The 21276-nt window shown below is 38.5% G+C and overlaps 1 protein-coding gene across 1 annotated transcript in view; it reads left to right on the forward strand.

The window, feature by feature from the left end:
- The window catches only part of DYNC2H1 (dynein cytoplasmic 2 heavy chain 1), a 155798-nt gene that overhangs the window by 114770 nt on the left and 19752 nt on the right, over nt 1-21276 (forward strand). Inside the window, exons 84-85 of the mRNA XM_054390673.1 lie at nt 9270-9479; nt 12267-12356. Coding sequence (XP_054246648.1) covers nt 9270-9479; nt 12267-12356 — 300 coding nt within the window. The remainder of the gene's footprint in view (nt 1-9269; nt 9480-12266; nt 12357-21276) is intronic.

The following is a 21276-nucleotide window of genomic DNA, read 5'->3' on the forward strand; positions in this document are numbered from 1 at the left end:
TGCAGGAGTTGTAATAAGGAGCTGTGAGAGGAGGTAGTTGGACTTTGCTCCATCAGAAATAGATTAGCTGGATCTTTTATGAGACACTGCAGCTTGAAGAGCCAAGCCCTCAACTTCCCTGAGGTGGTACAGGCATAGTGTGTGTCTGTTGGGGTAGGAAGTGGCAATTTACGGGATGGCAAATGCTGGAAACTTCTGACTTTTGGCATCAGGAGATAGGCTTCTGCTCCATCTGAGGATTTCCACTTATAGAATATATTTAGTGCCTTCATAGCTGACAAGAGGTCAGAGATCAGGTTCATGATCACCTGAAGAACCTGAAAGTGTTCAAGTGCATGGGACCCAATGGGATGCACCCACAGGTACTGGCAGATGAGGTTGCTAAACCCCTCTCTATTATATTCTAAAAGTCATGGCAGTCTGGTGAAGTCCCCACTGACTGGAAAAGGGGAAACATAACTCCCATTTTCAAAAAGAGTAAGAAGGAAGAACCAGGGAACTACAGGCCAGTCAGTCTCACCTCTGTGCCTGGTAAGATCATGGAGCAGATTCTCCTGGAGGCACTACTGAGACAGAAGAATAGTGAAGAGATGATTGGGTACAGTCAGCATGGCTTCACCAAGGGCAAATCCTGCCTGACAAACCTGATGGCCTTCTATGAACAGGTCACAACATTAATAGATGAGGGGAGAGCAACTGATGTCATTTACCTGGATCTGAGCAAAGCTTTCAACACTGTCCTGCACCACATCCTGGTCTCCAAACTGATGACACATGGGTTTGATGGGTGGACCACTAGGTGGATAAAGAACTGGCTTGATGGCTGCACCCAAAGAGTGGCTGTCAATGGCTCCATGTCCCAGTGGAGGCCAGTGACAAGCAGAGTCCCTCAGGGATCAGTCCTGGGACCAGTCTTGTTCATGTTGGTGACATGGACAGTGGCATTGAGTGCACGCTCAGCAAGTTTGCTGATGACACCAAGCTGTGTGGTGCAGCAGACATGCTGGAGGGAAGGGATGGCATCCAGAGGGACCTTGACAGGCGGGAGAGGTGGGCCTATGACAATCTCATGAGGTTCAACAAGACCAAGTGCAGGGTCCTGCATCTGGGTTGGGACAATCCCAAGCACAACTACAGGCTGGGCAGTGACTGGCTGGAAAGCAGCCCTGAGGAGAGGGACTTGGGGGTGCTGGTGGACAAGAAGCTCAACATGAGCTGTCAATGTGCACTTGCAGCCCAGAAAGCCAACCAGATCCTGGGCTGCATCAAGAGAAGTGTGGCCAGCAGGTCAAGGGAGGTGATTCTCCCCCTCTACTCAGCGCTGCTGAGACCCCACCTGGAGTACTGTGTCCAGTTCTGGAGCCCCTATTCCAAGAGGGATATGGACATGCTGGAGCGTGTCCAGAGAAGAGCCACCAGGATGATCAGAGGGCTGGAGCCAGAGGATGATCAGAGGGCTGGAGCACCTCTCCTATGAGGACAGACTGAAAGAGTTGGGGCTGTTCAGTCTGGAGAGGAGAAGGTTCTGAGGTGACCTTCTTGTGGCCTTTCAGTATCTGAAGGGGGCCTACAAGAAAGCTGGGGAGGGACTTTATAGGCTATCAGGTAGTGATAGGACTAGGGGGAATGGAATAAAGCTGGAAGTGGGGAGATTAAGGCTGGACGTGAGGAAGAAGTTCTTCCCCATGAGAGTGGTGAGAGCCTGGAATGGGTTGTCCAGGGAGGTGGAGGTTGAGGCCTGGATGTGTTTAAGGCCAGGCTGGATGAGGCTCTGGCCAGCCTGATCTAGTGTGAGATGTCCCTGCCCATGGCAGGGGGGTTGGAACTAGATGATCCTTGTGGTCCCTTCCAACCCTGATTGATTCTATGATTCTATGATTCTAGAGGCTGTGGCCTTGTCAAATGAAGGTCTTGAGCCAGCTAAACCTGATCCACACAGAAGCACCAGGAGGAAGTGTTAAGGAATAGCCATTGGCAACTCCCTGCTGTGGGAGAATGATACTTCCATTTTCTGATCTGATCTGTCACCTAAGGAGATCTGCTACTTACCAGGGCTCAGATATAGGATATTGTGGAAAGACTGCCAAGCCTTGTCTGGCACTCAGACTATCACCGTTCAATACTGTTCCACTTTTCCACATACATCCCAGTCATACTGCCCAGGATTATATGGAGCATATGAAGCATGACTACATCAGCCTAGGGGTAGTGGTTAAGGGTGTGGGGACCTAAGTGGTTTGTGTCCTTGATCCTCTCAGTGAAGGTCAAAAACACGAGGAGTGGACAGATCCTCCAGCTGGTTGTACAGCTGGCATCAGCATCAGGGGGGTTGTTTTTAATGACTGTGGGTCACTTTCTGCTTTAAAGAGAATGGGTCCAAGTAACTGAGTGGGGCCAACAGGCTGGCCAGTATGGTGAGGAGAAGTTTAATTTAGAAGTAACAAGGTAGGGACAGGATGATCAAAAATTATGTGAAGAAGTAGTTGACCATATTGGCAGACAAAGTATATCTGTAAACATTGTCATCAACAAATTTAACAAAATGGAGCTGAAGGGGGACTATCTCAAATGTGACCTTATAAACAGGAGGGTTTCTACCTGACAGAATTATGGGGAAAGCTCTCGCAGTCTTTCTGGGAAATCATGATGATGGGATGCCTCTCTGATGTGCTTGCACACTAAATGGTTGCAGTTTTGGGGAACAAAGAAGAGGAATTAGAAGTTTGCATGCAGCTGCAGAGTTATGATCTCATAGGGGTCACAGGGATATGGTGGGATAGCTCACGCCTCTGTAGTGCTGCCCTGAGTGGATACATATTCGCTTGGAAGGACAAGCCAGCAAGGTGAGGACAGGGAGTTGCCCTTTATTTCAGAGACCAGTGGGAATGCATGGCACTCTACCTAGACATGTACAAAGTGCCAGCTGAGAGATTGCAAATTCATATTAGAAGTCAACAGGCCACCTGATTGTAAGCAAGTAGATGAGACCTTTTTCACACACCTGAAAGAAGCCTCAAATTCTCAGATAATGAGAAGGGCAACAAAAATGAAGATTAGGAAAACTGCAGACCTGCTACTGAATGAAATGACTTGTCCACAAAGAAGAAAGACAAAGTACTAAAATACCTTCTTTGCCTCTGTTTACTGGTAAGTCTGACCTTTACCAATCTCAGATCCAAAAAAATCAGTGGGACACTACAAAGTAAGGAAGACTTACCCTTGGTGGAAGAGGTTTGTGTTCAAACAGTATAAACACATCCACTGGTCCTCATGGGATGCACCCATGAATGCTGAGGGAGGTGGCTGCTTGCTGCTGTGACCAGTCTCAGTTATCTTTGACAGACTGTGCGATTGAAGGAGATTCCTTAGGACTAGAAGAAAGCAAAAGTCAGTTGTTTCCTTAAGAAGGACAAAAAGAAGAATCCAGATAATGATTAGCCTCACCTGAGAATGTGATTGAGCAAAGAATCCTGGAAATTATTTCCATGGATTTCCAAGATGATTAGCAGTCAAGAAATCTGTCATAAAGGACAGGGTGAGAAAACACAGACTGTTCAGCTTTGGGAAGAGAAGGCTTAGGGGTTTTAGTGTGTGTCAGCTGATGGGACGGAGAAAAGGAGACAGATCCAGGCTCTTCTCAGTGATGTCCCATGACAGGGCAAGAGGCTGTGGGCATGAGCTGAATTACAGGAAATGCCATTTAAACATAAGACAAAAGATTTTTGTCTGTGAGGATGGTCAAACACTGGAACAGGTTGCCCAGAGAGGCTGCCCTTAGAGATATACTGAAACCCTGACTGGACACAGTTCTGAGCAACTCATTGTAGCTGACTCTACTTTGAGCGTGGGGATGAACTAGACGGTTTCCAGAGATTCCTTCCAACCGCAGCCATTCTGTGATGGGTACCAGATGTACTTGTCATTTTTCCCGAAGAGCAGAACAAATCAATTATTGGGTTGACAGAATTTTCTTCTTCTTCACTAAAACCACTGAAAACAAAATTATGATAATTATGTTTTAGAGATTTTAAAAATCAATGTAATTTGAGAAGACCTGCTAAAAGAGTTTTTTGAACTATGTTTCTTCCATCCTTGGAGATACTGAAAACCTGACTGTATGCTGTTCTGGGTGACCTCATGTAGCTTTGAGCAGCGGATTGGACAAGGCAATCTCCAGAAGTTCCTTCTAAGCTAAACTGTTTTGTGATTCTGTAATTAATAGTCCTTTGTGCTCAGTTTTCAGATCTATCGCAATCTTTGTGGCCAAAGATGCCACAAACAACAGCAAAAAATGGCAGATATAAACTAGAAATTTTAGCGTTTAAATTTAAGACTTTTTGAAATGGGAAGTACTTCTCATATATTAACACAGTAGTGAGGATTTCTGTGTGATTATTTTTTCAGAAATATTTCAGGAAATTTACCGGACTAATTTTTCAACTCAGTGGCATACATTTTGCAAAGCTCTGTTAAATGTTATTCAGACATCCTGAAATTGTTGAGCTGGGAAGTCTATTATTCTATGTCTGTCTAATGATTGAATCATGAAAACTGCCTGTTCTTGATCTGCAGTTTATTAGTCCAATCAGAATGCAGACTCTGGATTTTTTAATTGAATTTTACATTAAATTAAATAGATATTTAAAATCTGGTTCAAATTGGTGCACTCTTTTGTTGAAAGTTACACAAGCAAACTTTCTGTTCAGCTGTTCTGGACTATATTAGCTTCATTGAAAACATATATTTTAATTATTGCCATTTAAAAACACCCTTGTAATGAATACTGTTCTAAAACTGCCTCAGCAGTGTCTTTCAACATGATTTAATAACAGCTTAACACTAATCAAATTAATTAACTTCTCATGAACTTGCCATTAAGTTAAAAAAAAAATCACAAAACTCAAAATGAGTTTGCCCAAGTGTTCTTCAAGAAATGAAGCCATTACTGAATGATTTGTCAAACACATGTTACACAAATCTTAAAAATAAATCTTCCTAATGTGGAAGGATGACACCCCCCTGCCCAGCCTGCTGGCCAGGGCCAGGCTATCAGAGGAATTCAACCAACATCTCTTACGGTGTTTGTCCTTTTCCCATGTATCCTTCTGACATGACAGAGTGTAGATGAAGACCTATATGGGCACTCCTTGGTCACATAACTGGGTCTGCTGGAAATCACTGTACAAAAGGACTCAGGCATTTGCCATCATATGATCATTTTCAGAGAAGCACAATAATATCAGGAGGCAATGGAGCTGATTAACTGTATCATTATTTCCAAATGGTTGTCATGAACAGAGAGAGACAGGAATCAGTGCTGTATTGTTGTTGTAAGGATACATTTTCTGCCTGGTTTCAAGGAAATCCTTTAGTAACCCTGTGAAAGTCAGAACTGCAGATATTTTTTGTGAGTATATGATCATATGCTGTCATGATGTGTTCTGCCTTCTGTTCTGTGTAAATTGAAAACTAACTAATTATTTTAATATATTTGTATAATACTCCAAAACAATTGCAAAAGTAGTTTTGAAAACTAATGGGTTGTTGCTCTTTTATCTAAAACATTAGGAACCTCAGCTTTATCAAAAAAACTCTTTTTCACCAAGGAAAATCAGTAGAAGTAAGAATAGAAGATCATTGTTTCTTGTATTTTCAGCAATGAAAAATTTGTATAATAAACAGGATAATCTGAGAAACTCAAAGGAGAAGGCAGAATTGGTACATCAAAAGGCCGGTGGAGGTTTCTAAAACCTAACAGCATCACCAGTAGTGAATTTTGAATCAAATGCAGAAATAGTGGGGGGTGTATGAGTTTATTATATTCATTATGTTTCCAAGGGAGCAATTTTCAGAGCATAGTGGAATTTGAAAAGACTTGAATTTAGTAAGATAGGAAAGTTCTGGAGCAGCTTAGGTGCGATTGTATGAAATCTTGTACTGAGGTCATAATAAGTATAGAAGTAAAATGGAAAATTATCAAAGTCTCAAAATATACCTAATTTGATATTAGTTCATAATATAGTATTTAGTGCTAAAGATTAGAAACTATCTTCAGTTTCTTATGATTAGGAAAAGCACACAATAGTTCAGCAGTTCTTCATCTTAATTCCCAAGCAGGTCATGAGGATATTTGTAAAGCTGATGTGAATTAGATACGTAATGGATTTTAAGGGAATGTAGTAGAACACTATACATATAAGCTGATAGCAGTATTTGTGTTTAATTTTCCTATAAAGATGACAGATGAGTTATTTTAGCAAATTCTCAGGAGAAAGCATTAGAAAGAGTGATGAAAGGAATATGCAGTTCATAGGAGATTTATGTAGAGGACAGTATTGAAGAATTTAGAGTCCTGCTCTTTCATTCTTAATGAATTAAGACAATGTATGTGAAAGACTAAGCAAAGCCTGCATGTTGCAATGTCTTTGTTCTTCCCTTTTTGTGCATCTAAGTACTCCAGTCAGAAATTTCCCACAAGCTTGTGCTGGTTTCCCATTGCATTTTAAATTTACTTAACAACCTAAGAGCTCAGAAAAATGGAAGTGAAACTGATACTGTTATTTCAGGATGCATGCAAAGTCAAAATACAAAATATAACATTTGTAAATATGTTTCTTACACTTTGAACAGTGAATAACTTTGTTGTATGCCATTTTAATAAGGTGAGAGGGAAGATCTAATCCTTCATTTTTCTCTCAGTCATAAACCAAAGTTATTGTATTACTCTTGCACTTAGCTTTTTCTCATATTTTTGCTTGGTAGATGACAGCAGTATGAGCTTAAAATGAAAAACACATGGAAGTTCTGGCAATTTTACAGTACCTGAGAATGGTTATGGCTGCAGATACTCTGTGTGTTCGAGAAAGCACGATCAAACAGTATCACAATATCACAGTGTATCAGAGGTTGGAAGGGACCTCAAGAGACCATTAGGTCCAACCCCCCCACCAAAACAGGATCACCTAGGATGGTCTGCACAGGAACACATCCAGGTGGGTTTTGAAAGTCTCTAGAGAAGGAGACTCCACAACCCCCTTGGGCTGCCTGTTCCAGGGCTCCATCACCCTCACTGTAAAGAAGTTTCTCCTCATGTTGAGGTGAAATCATGTATGTTCTAGTTTGAACCCATTGTTCCTTGTCCTATCCCTGTGTACCATTGAAAAGAGCTTGGCCCCCTCCTCCTGACACCCACCCCTCACTTATTTATAGACATTGATCAGATCCCCTCTCAGTCTTCTCTTCTCAAGACTAAAGAGCTCCAGGGATCTCAGTCTCTCTTCATAGAGGAGTTGCTTAAGTCCCCAAATCATCCTCATGGTCCTCCATTGGATTCTCTCCAGCAGGTCTCTGTCTCTCTTGAACTGGGGAGCCCAAAACTGGACACAGTATTCCAGGTGTGGTCTCACCAGGGCAGAGTAGAGAGGTGGAAGAACTTCCCTCGACCTGCTGGACACACCTTTCTTGATACATCCCAGGATCCCATTGGCTCTCTTGGCCACAAGAGCACATTGTTGTTCCATGGAGCACTTGCTGTCCACCAGCACTCCAAGGTCTTTCTCTGTGGAGCTGCTTTCCAGCAGGGCAGCCCCTAACCTGTCCTGGTGCCTCTTGTTATTTCTCTCCAGATGTAGGACCTTGCACTTGTCCTTATTAAACTTCATTTGGTTTGCCTGCCCCCAGCTCTGCAGCCTGTCCAGGTCACGTTGGATGGCAGCACAGCCTGAGGGGGTGTCAGCCAACCCCCCCAGTTTTGTATCATCAGCAAACTTGCTGAGGGTACTCTCAATGCCCTCATCCAGGTTGTTGATAAAGATACTGAACAAAACTGGACCCAGTACTGATCCCTGGGGGACACCACTTGCCACACGCCTCCAAGTTGACTCTGTGCCACTGATGATGACCTTCTGAACTCTCTTGTGGAGCCAGTTTGCAATCCACCTCACTGACCAACCATCTGTGTCACATCTCCTGAGCTTTTCTATGAGGATGTTATGGGGGACAGTATCAAAAGCTTTACTGAAGTCAAGATATATGACATCCACTGCTCTGCCCTCATCTACCCACTTGTTCATAACTTCATAGAAGGCTATCAGATTAGTTAGACAGGATTTCCCTTTGGTAAATCCATGTTGGCTACTCCTGATAACCTTCCTGTCTTCCATGTGGTTAGAGATGACCTCCAGGATGAGCTGCTCCATCATCTTTCCAGGGATGGAGGTGAGGCTGACTTGTGTGTAGTTGCCTGGGTCCTCCTTCTTGCCTTTTTTGAAGACTTTTTTGAATGACATTTGCTTTCTCCCATGCCATGTGACAATTCAGAAGTGTATATGTTCTGAAAAGAACGAATACTACTTGTTATTTTAAGAATAGATACTTCAGAGAAAGCAAAATCTGATTTTACCTTTAATAAATCACTGGAAATTGAAATAGCAGAACATTTCCTTCCCAAAGGCTAGGGTTTTCTTTTCTGCTCTTACACCTTGTAGAATTTTCCAATAAAGGTTTAAATTCCGTAACTGGAATTCAGTGCAGCATTTTGTCACATGTCAGGTTGGCAATTTCAGAACACGTGTTAAAATATATTCTTGTAATAAGCTGCAAGTGAATTTAGATTCGCAAATTCACACCATCTCTTGAAATTACTGAATAAATTTGGCTGTAATGGAATGGAAGTAAGTCATGAAAATATCAGCATGAGAGCAGCAGTACATCTGAGTCTGAGTTACTCAGGATTGACCTGCGATATTTATTTTGTATCATTTATTTATGGTGGACTAGTAGAGAATGTCTTGACATTTTCATCTATCTTAGCTTCATTTGAGAACAAACGTTTTAATTACTGCTATTTGAAAACTCCCTTATAACAAATACTATCCTAGAACTGGTTCTGCAGTGTCTTACCAAAGCAGCATGGTTTATAGTACTCAATACATTCTTGTCCTGTTCAATACACTGCTGTTTTTATACTGAAAGTTTAACACCAATGCTAAGAGAAGTAATTCAGTTAAGTTTTTTTCAGAAACTGCAGTATTTTTGAAGTAATTGAGTAGCCAGTGTTGTCTTAGAAGAGTGGCACCTCTATTAAACATGTCGTGGACAGTACTGAAAGTATGAGTTTTAGTCCAGTTTCAGAAAAAGGTGGGGGGATATATCTAAATTATTTCAGAGTTAAAAAAAAAATTATGAATTAAACTAATAATGTATTGTATAACATAATAATTTCCCTGAGTTTATTAACTGTCCACCATGTGTGGTTTTTTTTTTTTTAGAATTCTAACCTGATTCATCAGAAAGTATCTCCTCCTGTGGAGCAACAAGGCTCTCCCATCTTATCATTCATTATGCTGGAACAATTCAATGCCATTCGCCTTGTGCAGAGCATCCACCAGTCACTTGCTTCTTTAAGTAAAGTCATCAGAGGTACCTCCTTACTAAGTTCTGAAGTACAAAGACTAGCAAGCGCTCTGCTCAATCAGAAGGTAATTTTGTTATGAATTTACATTATAAGCAATGTTCATAAGGAAACTGAACAATTTTCTGATGCACATTTTCATGTCACCATTTTCTCTAAGTTCTTTTATTGATAGAGCCTCCAAAATGGAGTTCATTTACTGATAGTGACTCTAAAGGAGAAATAAGTTTTCTTCTGGAATGAAACCCCAGAAAATGTTGTTTCAAGTACTTGCAGAAGCTTCTAAGTGTATTATAATTTTATCAGATTTTCTGTTAATGACAAATCTGTTAAGATTGGAAGTTGTGGAGTACTATTTTCCTTTCATGCTAGATGAGTCAAATATAGCCAATAGAATATGTAAATCTGTCCCTTTTCTTAGTTCTTACAGTTTCTTAAAATTTAAGTTTCACTGAAATTGTAATCACAATTCACTTTCTGCATTTATTCAGTACGGATATTGCCATATCACACCAGTCAAGCTGTGCTTATCATATAAACCTATCATCTTACCTTGTATTCTTGATAAATAGGAAAAGAAATCAAAACCTGTACATGTACTTTCGCCATGTTTTCTGGCATCAAACTAGGTCCATTTATAAACTGGTACAATTAATGACTGCAACTTTATATGGTCTGTCATTAATAGCTAGATAATTGGGATCCAGAGATAGTCAAATATTAACATGTAAGTCTGTGGTTTTGTTTCACCTGCAGCAAATCATAAATTGTGTTGGTGCTAATGCACAGGCATTGAGATTGGCCCTAGAATGAATCATAATTCCTATTAACATCTTGTTTATCTTCATGTGAGGAACAAGTTTTGTTAAAAAGATTGTTATGCATTTATTCATCTATCAAATTTCTAATTAAAACAATAATTAAATTCTTTGTCTTTTCAGATTCACAAGACAGCATTTGTTAGCAAAATTGTAGTACAATTAGAATAAATTAACATTTTCGCATTAGCAATCTCATTGCTTTTTTAAACACGTTTTGACTATGTTGTAGAAATTGGTGCTAAGTATAAGTCATAGTGAATGCAAATGATATACACAGTGGCCATTTTTTATTATTCATAGTTATATTTCTTGTTACCGAGCAAGCGTATGGCTCATGTGCTTAAGCAACAGTCTTAAATTGGAAGGAGCAGGAGCAGTGAGGCTTATCACTGGCATAAAAATGTACTTAAAGATTCTATGCATTTTTATCTCTCACAAACATCAGTTCAGTGCTTCCTGATATATTGAACAAAGTGTTTCTGGCACTTCTTCTGCTTGCTTACCCACTTACCTTGACACGAATCACTTTATAGGATTGTGACCACAATCTTTTCAGCAGCCCTCCGAGAGGGTAATGCCATGCTCTTGGCATGGCAGCTGAACCTCACTGTATTTATCATATTAAAGTGGTTTGTTTCATATATGTTCTATACACTGTTCTTGTTGACTTTAATGTGGTCAAACATTATGTGACAAAGGATTATTTTTAAAAAATTACATTATAAAATCGCCAAGACTGTAGGTCTTGTAAGTTTGTAACACTTGAAGAAGCTGCTAGAATAACAACAGAAATGTGAAACTCAGTAAATGTGTGACTTTTTTTTTGTTTTACTAATGTGTCTTATTTATGCAAAATTGATATATTAGTGTACATTTGAAATATGCTTCCATAGTGACAATTAGCTAAGCTATTACCTTAAGCTTAAGGTAATTTAGAGTGATATATTAGCAACATTAGGTGAATGCCTTCTAAATGATAGATTGGTGAGCCACCTGTAAGTGCATATCTAGCAAAAGAGTCTGCAAAAATACCAAGGATAATGGTTTCAAATCTTTAAAAGTCATCATTATGCAAAAAAAGCTGTGCTTTACTAATTGTCTTGTATGTGTTCTAGTTTATTCAGTTCGATATTAATCAGTGTCTCCAGTTCCAGATATTTTCTGGGATTTATCTATAAAAGGTACACACAGAGTATTTACTTTGGAAGATACTTTTTTGTAACAAACTTCTGTGATCAGATTTTGAAAATCTTTTCAGTATGTATGCTATTAGATTGTGAGCCTCCTTGAAAATGCAATTGAAAATGCTGAACATTATAAGCTGTTTATTCTGCTCAGCATCTTCATTATTGTGCAGTGTTCTGCAGGTAATGATTTAAATGAGTTCAGTTTTACAGAAGTAGGACAATCTTGCAGAGGTAGTTTCAGTATGTTTTACAGATCCCTGTGGAGTAGATACAGTTAATGTTTTTATCCTTGTTTTATAAGGAGGAAATATAAGATCTTCTAAGTCTTTCTTTTTGAAGTCAGTGAGGAATTTGTAAGGGGAAGTCTTCCAGGATGTTTTACAACTGCTTTAAGATGATGAGAATATAATCATGCAGAGGAATTGTAATAGATTCACTTCACTGCAGAGCCACACAACTGCATTTCAAAGTCTCAGCAGGCAGCGACAAAGTTGTAGGAACATGTGGCTACAGTTGAAACAGGGCATTGCGGCTTTCCTTAGGAAGAATCATCTTAGGCCTTTATGAAATGTTTGTAGAACCTACTGATATTTTCTTATCAAATAGCAGAGGTTCTTGTAAGGTTTCTATCAGCACTGTATCTCAGTGAGCCATATAAAGAATCATCGGGAATGTAACCTTCCTGTTAGTGGTTGTATGCTTTGATGATTGTGCTACTTTATTGCCCTTTTCCTTTGTAGATATACTTGATGTCTGGATTATTTAATTTCATTCAAACTGCTATATTAAAATGTAATGATGATGGTTTTGAAATGGATACTTCCAGTAAATATATTTTTATTTCAGTGTCCCATCGCATGGCAGAGCAAGTGGGAAGGTCCAGAAGATCCTTTACAATATCTTAGAAGTCTTGTAGCTCGAGCACTTGCTATACAGGTAATTTTAAAGACTCATTTTACCTCAGTATGGTGGTGTTGAGTGATACAATATGGTATGTGAATTGCAGTACAGTGGGCCTTTCCAAAATCAAGTCTGAAGGAGTTTTCAGTCTGTGAAAAGGCATCTAAAAATGTAAAGGTAGATAACAAATGTCAAAATAGCAGACCAAACAATTTGGAGTCATTGACTTTAAACACAGTAATGTTGTTAATTATTTCACAATAGATTTACATCTTAGATTTTTATTAGTCTTTCTGATGAACTTACATCTAAGTGAAGACACTTTAATCTAGTATGTATCCTAGGGTGTACACATATATAGGCATATGTGTAAAGAGTGAAGCAATTCTCGTAGAGGTAATGTGTAAGTTCATAGCCTTTGAAGCAAGATAAAAGAAAACATCTGCATTCTCCTAGTTCTCAAGGGGTTTAACAGAAGGTGCAGAATCTGATAATGACTCTTTCAATCTATAGTCTTGACAGTGAAGAAGTAATTTTTAGTTAAGGTACTACCTGTACTTTGATTGACAGAAGAGGTTTGTTTAAGATAATAGACAAACAAAACCATAATTTATCCAAGTTAGCATTTAAAGAAACAGATTTCATAATTTTGGACACAGAGTAGAAACTGTAAGAACCTTCCAGAGAGGAAGATTGTTTTAGGAGAGACAAATTTTCTCATGCTTCCAGGCAATAAATAGAAAGCTGATTGTTTTGACCTTCATTAACACAGTCTTGTCCAGTGGGATGTGAGGGAGATTTCTTGACGATTAGTGCTGACTGTTGGATTCATAAGGAAGATTTGAGTGGCACATAATTTGTAGGCATTACATTTTCTAAATAAAGGATCCACTGTGTGTTTCCAAAGTATTAATAAGATTCTTGTTATACAAACCATTTCTTTTGGCTAACGTTTGCTTTTTCTTTGCACTTTCCTTCACAAAAAGGCTGACATTATAAACAATAAAGTGTAAATGTGTACTGCAACAAGTGAGAATGCACATTCATATGTTAATTGCTCATATAGCTGGAGTTGAACTTAGTCCCTTCTATCTTTTGACTGTTATAATAATTATTATTAAAAAAAAGCATCATTTGTGGCTGAGTCAGTGGTGTTTTCAGTCTTCAAGAGTACTTTGGATCTTGTGACTGCTACCTTTATTTGGTTGTGACAAAACTGCATGTGATTTTGCTTATTTACATGCTTTTTTAAATGGAAGCCTGAGCTTAAGAGTTCAAACTGATGTGTGCAAAGTGGAGATAATGTGACAGAGTATAACAGGATGAAATTAGTGTTAACAGTAATAGATTATTTTCAACCAAACACATTAAATAAGTTTTTACTTCCATATTTTCTTTTAGTCAACTATTGATAAAGGTGCTGCATTGTATTCTGAGAGTAATCTTCTTATTGTTCAAACTTCTGACAAAATTGTACATTTGGATGACTCATTTTTATGAAAGTTATTATGAAGAAATCATTTACAATTTTAAGCACTTATTTACTGTAGGAGAGGGAAAGATTATTAAGAGCTTGACAGTAGACATTTAACTGTACCCATGAGCAGTAAATTGTGTTAATTTTTTTGTTGATGACAACTGAAAGTAGTGACAGATGATCAGATACTCATTATTTATTTTTATCCTATATTTTAATATCAAATATGTAGTACAGTTGTATTTAAAACAGTTCTTAATAATACGTTATCAGTCCATTTTGCTTCCCAAGCTTCTAGTTAGATCATATCTGAAATACAATTTAGATGGGTTTATTTTTTATATATTTTACTAGAAACGTGTTGTTTCTAATTATTCATTTCAGTCGAATCCTTTTTTCCTTAAATGTGATTCTAATTAATGTTTGTGCATATTACACTAAGATTTTTATTAGCCTTCATAATTTTTTAATTAATTTTCTCTTTTTTGTGACTTTTTATTATTGATTTTATATAACTTATCATTAGTTAATTCTAGATTTAGTATTCAGAAATTCAATAAAGGCTTTAATAAAGATGTTCTTCTAACTCTGAAAATTATCTTCAGATTTATATTTCAATAAAGGCCATAGTTTTGATTAGTTTAGTTTTATATGACCAACTCTATAATCATGGGGTTTTGATAGTTCCTCATATTTCCCTCTGTTTCATTCATTGTAAAATATTGACCTCTACCTTCACCCTTTGAGACAGGTTTGATTTAGGTATTTTTCAAAAGGGAAATAGGAGACATTGAAATATCTAAGCTGTACTGAAAAACTGAATCTACTAAGGATGCAGTAAGTCTCTACTGGTTATCAGTTAAAGGCTGCCTTGTCAAGATGTTTGCTGCCACTACTCAAAATAATAAAAGCGACTGCTTTGTTACAAACATTTAGTAGGTGTAGGAAGGAACCCAAAATACAGGCCAGATGGTTGAAGAATTATAGCAGAATTTATATAAGTGTAAAGATGTTCTGAGAGCATTACACAACAGAAAGAAAAACAACAGGTGTTGCATTTTTCAGGTCTGAATTCTCTCAGTAAAAGTGTGAACAAATCAGTATATGCAAAATGTTTTGTTGTGTATTCTGTTGTGGTGATAGAACTGATGGAAAAACGTGATTTCTTCCCAAGTGGAAGTTCTGGTTGTTCGATGTTAGCTTTTGCTTTAAATTAAAACAAAAGATTCCATATATTGAACATTCTTACGAGATGAAGAGTTCTGAACATTTTCAATTAGCAATGCTGACACTGAACTTTGCAATGTCATGTTTCAGCTTTCCTGCCTACAGTGATTGATTTGCTCTGAACATTAAGATATGAAGCTTATGAATCACCATAAATCTTTGCATTATTTGTAATTCTTGGTCCTTATACTCCCAGTTTCCTCATGGTGACATCTTTGTTATGTTCTGTGTTTTCCCTTTCCTGTAATAATGTTCATCATAATGCTCAGCAATAATGTTCATCAGTATATAATAGAATTTAAGTCCATCCTAGTCCATAGGTAAGTGTCTTCTCATGGCTATGGATGCCAGGAGTAGAGAAGGAGAGTGAAGAGACCCAAACCTACAACTGATAAGAGGTAAAACAGCAGCTCAGGCAAGTGTCAAGTCAATATCAACATCAAAAAAATATTTCATGTCAACAAATTGGGACATGCATTTTATTTCCACAAAAACTAAATAGCTTGATATCACTTCTTCCAAAAAAAATGCCCCCCTCTTATCCCAAGACCTTATATCTAAAATGTAAATATTAACTTCATTCTTTTGGACTGAGCTGCTTTTAAGATATCTGTAAGAATAGTTCTTTCTTTGAAGGGCTGTTTGGTCAAACAGCTGCTAAAAGACTTAACAGCATATGCTGAAAACTAAGGGTGTTTGACTCAGAATCGTAAACACTACTTTCAGAGTTCTAATCAGGCAAGAGTTTACTGAAAGTTTTTATCTGCATAAGTTATGAAAGCTTTTGTTGAAAATGTTTGTTTATCTATAAAGCACAGTATATTAAAAAGTTGTATTTCATGGTTTATATTATATCAAGGTAGATGTATGTATCTCTCTGGGATGCTGTTATTTCTTGTCTTCTCCCATCCTGAGTGAAATCTAGGTAGTAATACTTAATTTCAATACCAGTTTGACCTTTCAGTATAAGGTAATTGCTATTTTACTGCTCTTTTACTGTTTGAGGTAGCATGACTTTGTTTCTGTTTTGGAACCCATACTATTCCTCTGGTTTAACAATTAGGGTCCCAGAAAGGTGGATTGGACACCCAAGGTGTATGAGGTTTGAACTTTTGAAAACTGCCTACTGATAGCAAACAGGAAGTCTGCTCTTAGCCAAGAAAGTCAAGTCCTCTCAATTTTCATTGAGTTGAAGGACTATGAGGACTAGCCTGTAATTCAGATTTAATGCAAAAGTGAATGATATGCACAAAAATTCTGAGAAATAGGGGCTGAGCATCAATCCTGAAGCCAGGCATGCACTTGCTAACACAGGCAGTACTTTTGCAGGCAGCTGCATAAACACAGACAGCATGAATGGCTCTGTGCAGTTTCTGTTGTACATTGATTAAGGAAAACACCCTTCACAAGTCTCGCTGACTTTTGGTCTCCAGTGTCATGTTTCCAGTCCCTCAGTCTGCAGCACATAGCTCCCAGAACTCTCATATTGCTGCTGGCTGATACTGCTAGAAGTTTGCTAGTGGATTCCCTTTCCCCACAAAGAGAACACACTTGCACAAAACCAAACCAAACCAAAACCAACAGAACTAAAAATATGGTTTAAGATGAGGATAGGACAGATTCTTGTAATGTGGTGAAAGGTTGGACAAAGTATACTAACCAGCACCCTCCCTGCATCCTTTTTTTTTCAAGGCGTTCTCTTTTTTTTTGAGGAAGCAGGCTAAAGCAGAAAAGGGCCTTTTGCCTAGACATCCGGGTGATGACTACTCAGACTCATCAGGATAGTTCCAGCTAGGGTCAAACTTGCATTTTACAACAGTAATTTTGCTGAGGCTTCTGGGTTAAAAAAGGCAAGGGAGATCCAGGGATGCGTAAGCTTCTTTTGAGAATAATCTTTTAAGCATAGCTGAGCTTTCTGTACTGCCTTACTCAGAACTTCTGGGCAAGTGGTGGTTAATACTGTCCTACTAAAGATTTTGCCCCAGTAAAAGAAAAGATGTTGCCAGCAGGTCTAAGGAAAGTAATTGCCCCCCTCTACTCTGCATTGGTGAGGCTACACCTTCAATACTGTGTTCATTTTTCTGGTCCCTCACTCCAAGGACACTGAAGTGCTGGAGTGTGTCCAGAGAAGGACAACTAAGCTGGTGAAGGGCCTTGAACATAAATGAGGAATGACAGTGAATTGGGGTTGTTTAGTTTGGTGAGGCTCAGGAGAGACATTATTGCTCTCTACAGCTCCCTGAAAGGTTGCAGCCAGGTGGGGATCAGTTGCTTCTCAGATATAACAAGTGACAGGACAAGAGGAAATAGCCTCAAGTTCTGCTAGGGGACATTAGGTGGATATTGGGAAAAATTTCTTCACAGAAAGGGTTATCAGGCATTGGAACAGGCTGCCCAGGGAAGTGGTGGAGTCACCATCCCTGGAAATACTTACGAGCTGTGTGCATGTGGTGCTTAGAGACATGATTTAGTGGTAGTGGCTTAGCAGTAGTGGTGGGATTGTGAACTGTTGGTGAGCAGTTGTACTTGATGGTTGCAAAGCTCTCTTCCAACTTCAACAGTTCTGTGATTTCACATGCGACTCTGTTTTCCTATTCTCGTTCAACCCCCATCCACCTTTTCCCACTTTTGGTCCTTCCCCTAGATACCTCATAATAAATCTTGTACAATCTGAGAATTGCCACTTTCAATCTCCAAATTCACTCACTTGCACACTTCATAATAAGACCTGTACAGTTTGTATAGGATTTCAGGGATTTTTCTAATAGACTGCCTTAGCAGATTTTGCAGCAGGGACAACAGCTTAATGGTTTGTCTTTTATGGTCATAGGAATAGCTGATTCTGATGGATTAGAGTGGCAACATTCCTCACCATGTCATTGTTCCTCTCATTACAGTCTATTTGAACAGCTGTTACTTGGGTATCTGTACAGTGCAGAATACTTCATATTTATTATTCTAATATTAAAGCACAACAAATCATAAAGATATTAAGTCCCCTCAAATTTTAATTCAAATTTCCACCTTATCTGAAAAATTAGCATTTTTCTGTTGTTTTTCTTGGCTTTTCTTCAGCTGTCATGAGTATCAGATCCAAAATACAACTGCAGCTTAACATCTCCTAAGGAACTGAGCCTTAATCGGTTCCTACAGCTCTCATCATATTGCAATTTGATTTCACTTTATTCAGAATTTACCAGCCAGAATACATCTTTCAAGACCTTGTATCTAAGTGACAACAGCTTGGTAAAAATTGGAAATTTTTAAATACTGCTATAAAAATATAGATGTTTTCTTTGTCTCTTATGTAATAGCCAGATTTGAAGCTCTGGTAGATCTATCTGTTGTACCCTGTCCATTTTAATCAGTGTTTCAGTTAAATTATAATGATTAAATAGTGGCCAGTGTGGAGCAGTAGTGCTTGATAAAGATACACCATCCAAACAGGAAGGTAAAAGGAAATGTAGGACAAAAGTATAAGACTGGATCATAGGAGCTGTCCACTGGAAGTCTAGTTTGCAAGGAAGCTAAAGCAGAAGCTGAAGTATTTTCTATACTTGAAGAGTTCATGTACTCTTACTTATAGAAAGCTCTGTTCATTCATGGGAACTCAAAGGGGAAAGATTCCTTAAGTTTTCTTTTTCGTGTGTGTGCACTAATTGAAGATTTTACCTTCTAGACGTTCTGAAATCACTATTTCTTGTAGGGAAATCATTATTTTCCAGTAGAATACAATGGGTATTCACACTACATCTGCAACCTTCACTGTTTCAAATGGAAGTATTTTTTGATTGTCAGTGAGCAAAGATTATCTCAATTTTTGAGAAAATAATTTGCTTCATGCATGGAACAATTCTTTTAAAAGCAACATTGGAAAAGGAAATAGTCCTCTGAATTTTGTTTGGTTTTATTGGGAGTTATTGAAACTTAATCCAAATGAAGTTTAGATGCTCTATTAAATTATGGCGTCAATTTAATTAAGCCATCAAGTTATGAGTTTGTCTATAATATCAGACCTAAATGCTTTAAAAAGTAATCTGTTTCAACCAAATACACAGTATCACAGTATATCAGAGGTTGGATGGGACCTCCAGAGATCATCAGGTCCAACCCTCCTGCCAGAGCAGGATCACTTAGGATAGTCTGCACAGGAACGCAGTCAGGTGGGTTTTGAAAGTCTCCAGAGAAGAAGACTCCACAACATCCCTGAGCAGCTTGTTCCAGTGCTCTGTCACACTCACTGTAAAGAAGTTTCTCCTCATGTTGAGGTGAAATCATGTATGTTCTAGTTTGAACCCATTGTTCCTTGTCCTGTCACTGTGCACCACTGAAAAGAGCCTGGCCCCCTCCTCCTGACACCCACCCCTCACTTATTTATAGACATTGATCAGATCCCCTCTCAGTCTTCTCAAGACTAAAGAGCCCCAGGGATCTCAGTCTCTCTTCATAGGGGAGATGCTCAAGTCCCCTAATCATCCTCATGGTCCTCCATTGGATTCTCTCCAGCAGCTCTCTGTCTCTCTTGAACTGGGGAGTCCAAAACTGGACACAGTATTCCAGGTGTGGTCTCAGCAGGGTAGAGTAGAGAGGTAGAAGAACTTCCCTCGACCTGCTGGACACACCTTTCTTGATACATCCCAGGATCACATTGGCTCTCTTGGCCACAAGAGCACATTGTTGTTCCATGGAGCACTTGCTGTCCACCAGCACTCCAAGGTCTTCCTCTGTGGAGCTGCTTTCCAGCAGGGCAGCCCCTAACCTGTCCTGGTGCCTCTTGTTACTCCTCCCTAGATACAGGATCCTGCACTTGTCCTTATTAAACTTCATTTGGTTTGCCTGCCCCCAGCTCTGCAGCCTGTCCAGGTCACTTTGGATGGCAGCACAGCCTGAGGGGGTGTCAGCCAACCCCTCCAGTTTTGTATCATCAGCGAACTTGCTGAGGGTACTCTCAATGCCCTCATCCAGGTTGTTGATAAAGATACTGAACAAAAGCGAATCCAGTACTGACCCTTGGGGACACCACTTGCCACAGGCCTCCAAGTTGACTCTGTGCCATTGATGACGACCCTCTGAACTCTGTCGTGGAGCCAATTTGCAATCCACCTCACTGACCAACCATCTATGCCACATCTCCTGAGCTTTTAAGCTCCTGTTGCTTAAACTGTTGGAATCCGAAGGATGTTTCATGATTATGCCTTTGATTTTTTAATTATTAAATACTACCTGGTAAGCAGAAGTTTGAGCACCATCCTTTATCATACCACTATCCATTTTTTCAGTTCTCATATTGTAGAGTATTGGTTGCAGAAGATGATCACTTGTAAAATGGTTTTTGTAAATGTTGCATAAAAAAAAGAAGAAAAAAAAGTCATTGTCTCTGTGCACTTTCTGATAAATTACTTTATTTGTTCTAACCTCGGTTTAAATTTAAAAGAATTAAATTTAGTGTTCTGTAGTTCCTCTATGGATGCAAGTTAGTGTTTATATACTCCATAAATTTTAAGAAAATGTACCAAGCAAGATATAAAGCTGTAGTTACTATATTTTATTTAATCTAATAAAATAATCACTCTTCATGTTTTTTTCTGTTTAAGCTACAAGATACATTTTTACAATTCTGGAAGAAATCTGAAAAGACACAATGATAAAACATTGATAAATTGTATAAATTTAAATATTTAAAATTTAAAGTGTATATTGCTCAATGTCGATTAACTTGCTTTTCATTGTATCTCTTTATCATGAACAAAACTGCCTGAAAAAGAGAAAGCAGACTAAAATGGATAGTCTGGCAAAAGCTCAAGCTAAAAAGGTTAATTATAGTACAAGTGATAGAAAAGGATATTATCATTTGCATATGAAAATGAGTCTCCTTATGTTATGCAGTCAAAACTTTGGTAATTTTAAATTCCAGCCATTAATAAATGAGAAGGCTGCAACACATGCTAATACACCAATTTGCAGATACATTCCATCAATCTCCTTTGCTTTTTTGCTAGACAACTTGGTTGCAGTAACTTGCTCCCTAATCATCACCATGTTGACACAAATATTACGTTCAGTAATGTCAAGCAATCTGTTCAAAACAATTTATTGTTTAATTTATACTTGTGATTTCATAGTCATATGTGCCTACATAAAAATAAAATTATTAGAGTAATAAGACAGCTTTGTGAGTGAAAGGTAACTAGTTGTAACCATGGTTCAGTTTTGAACTGTAGATGTTTTGGGGGGAACTGGCTCAGTGAAATA

This window comes from Indicator indicator, chromosome 1, assembly GCF_027791375.1.
Source record: "Indicator indicator isolate 239-I01 chromosome 1, UM_Iind_1.1, whole genome shotgun sequence".
In the NCBI taxonomy this organism is placed as follows: domain Eukaryota; kingdom Metazoa; phylum Chordata; class Aves; order Piciformes; family Indicatoridae; genus Indicator; species Indicator indicator.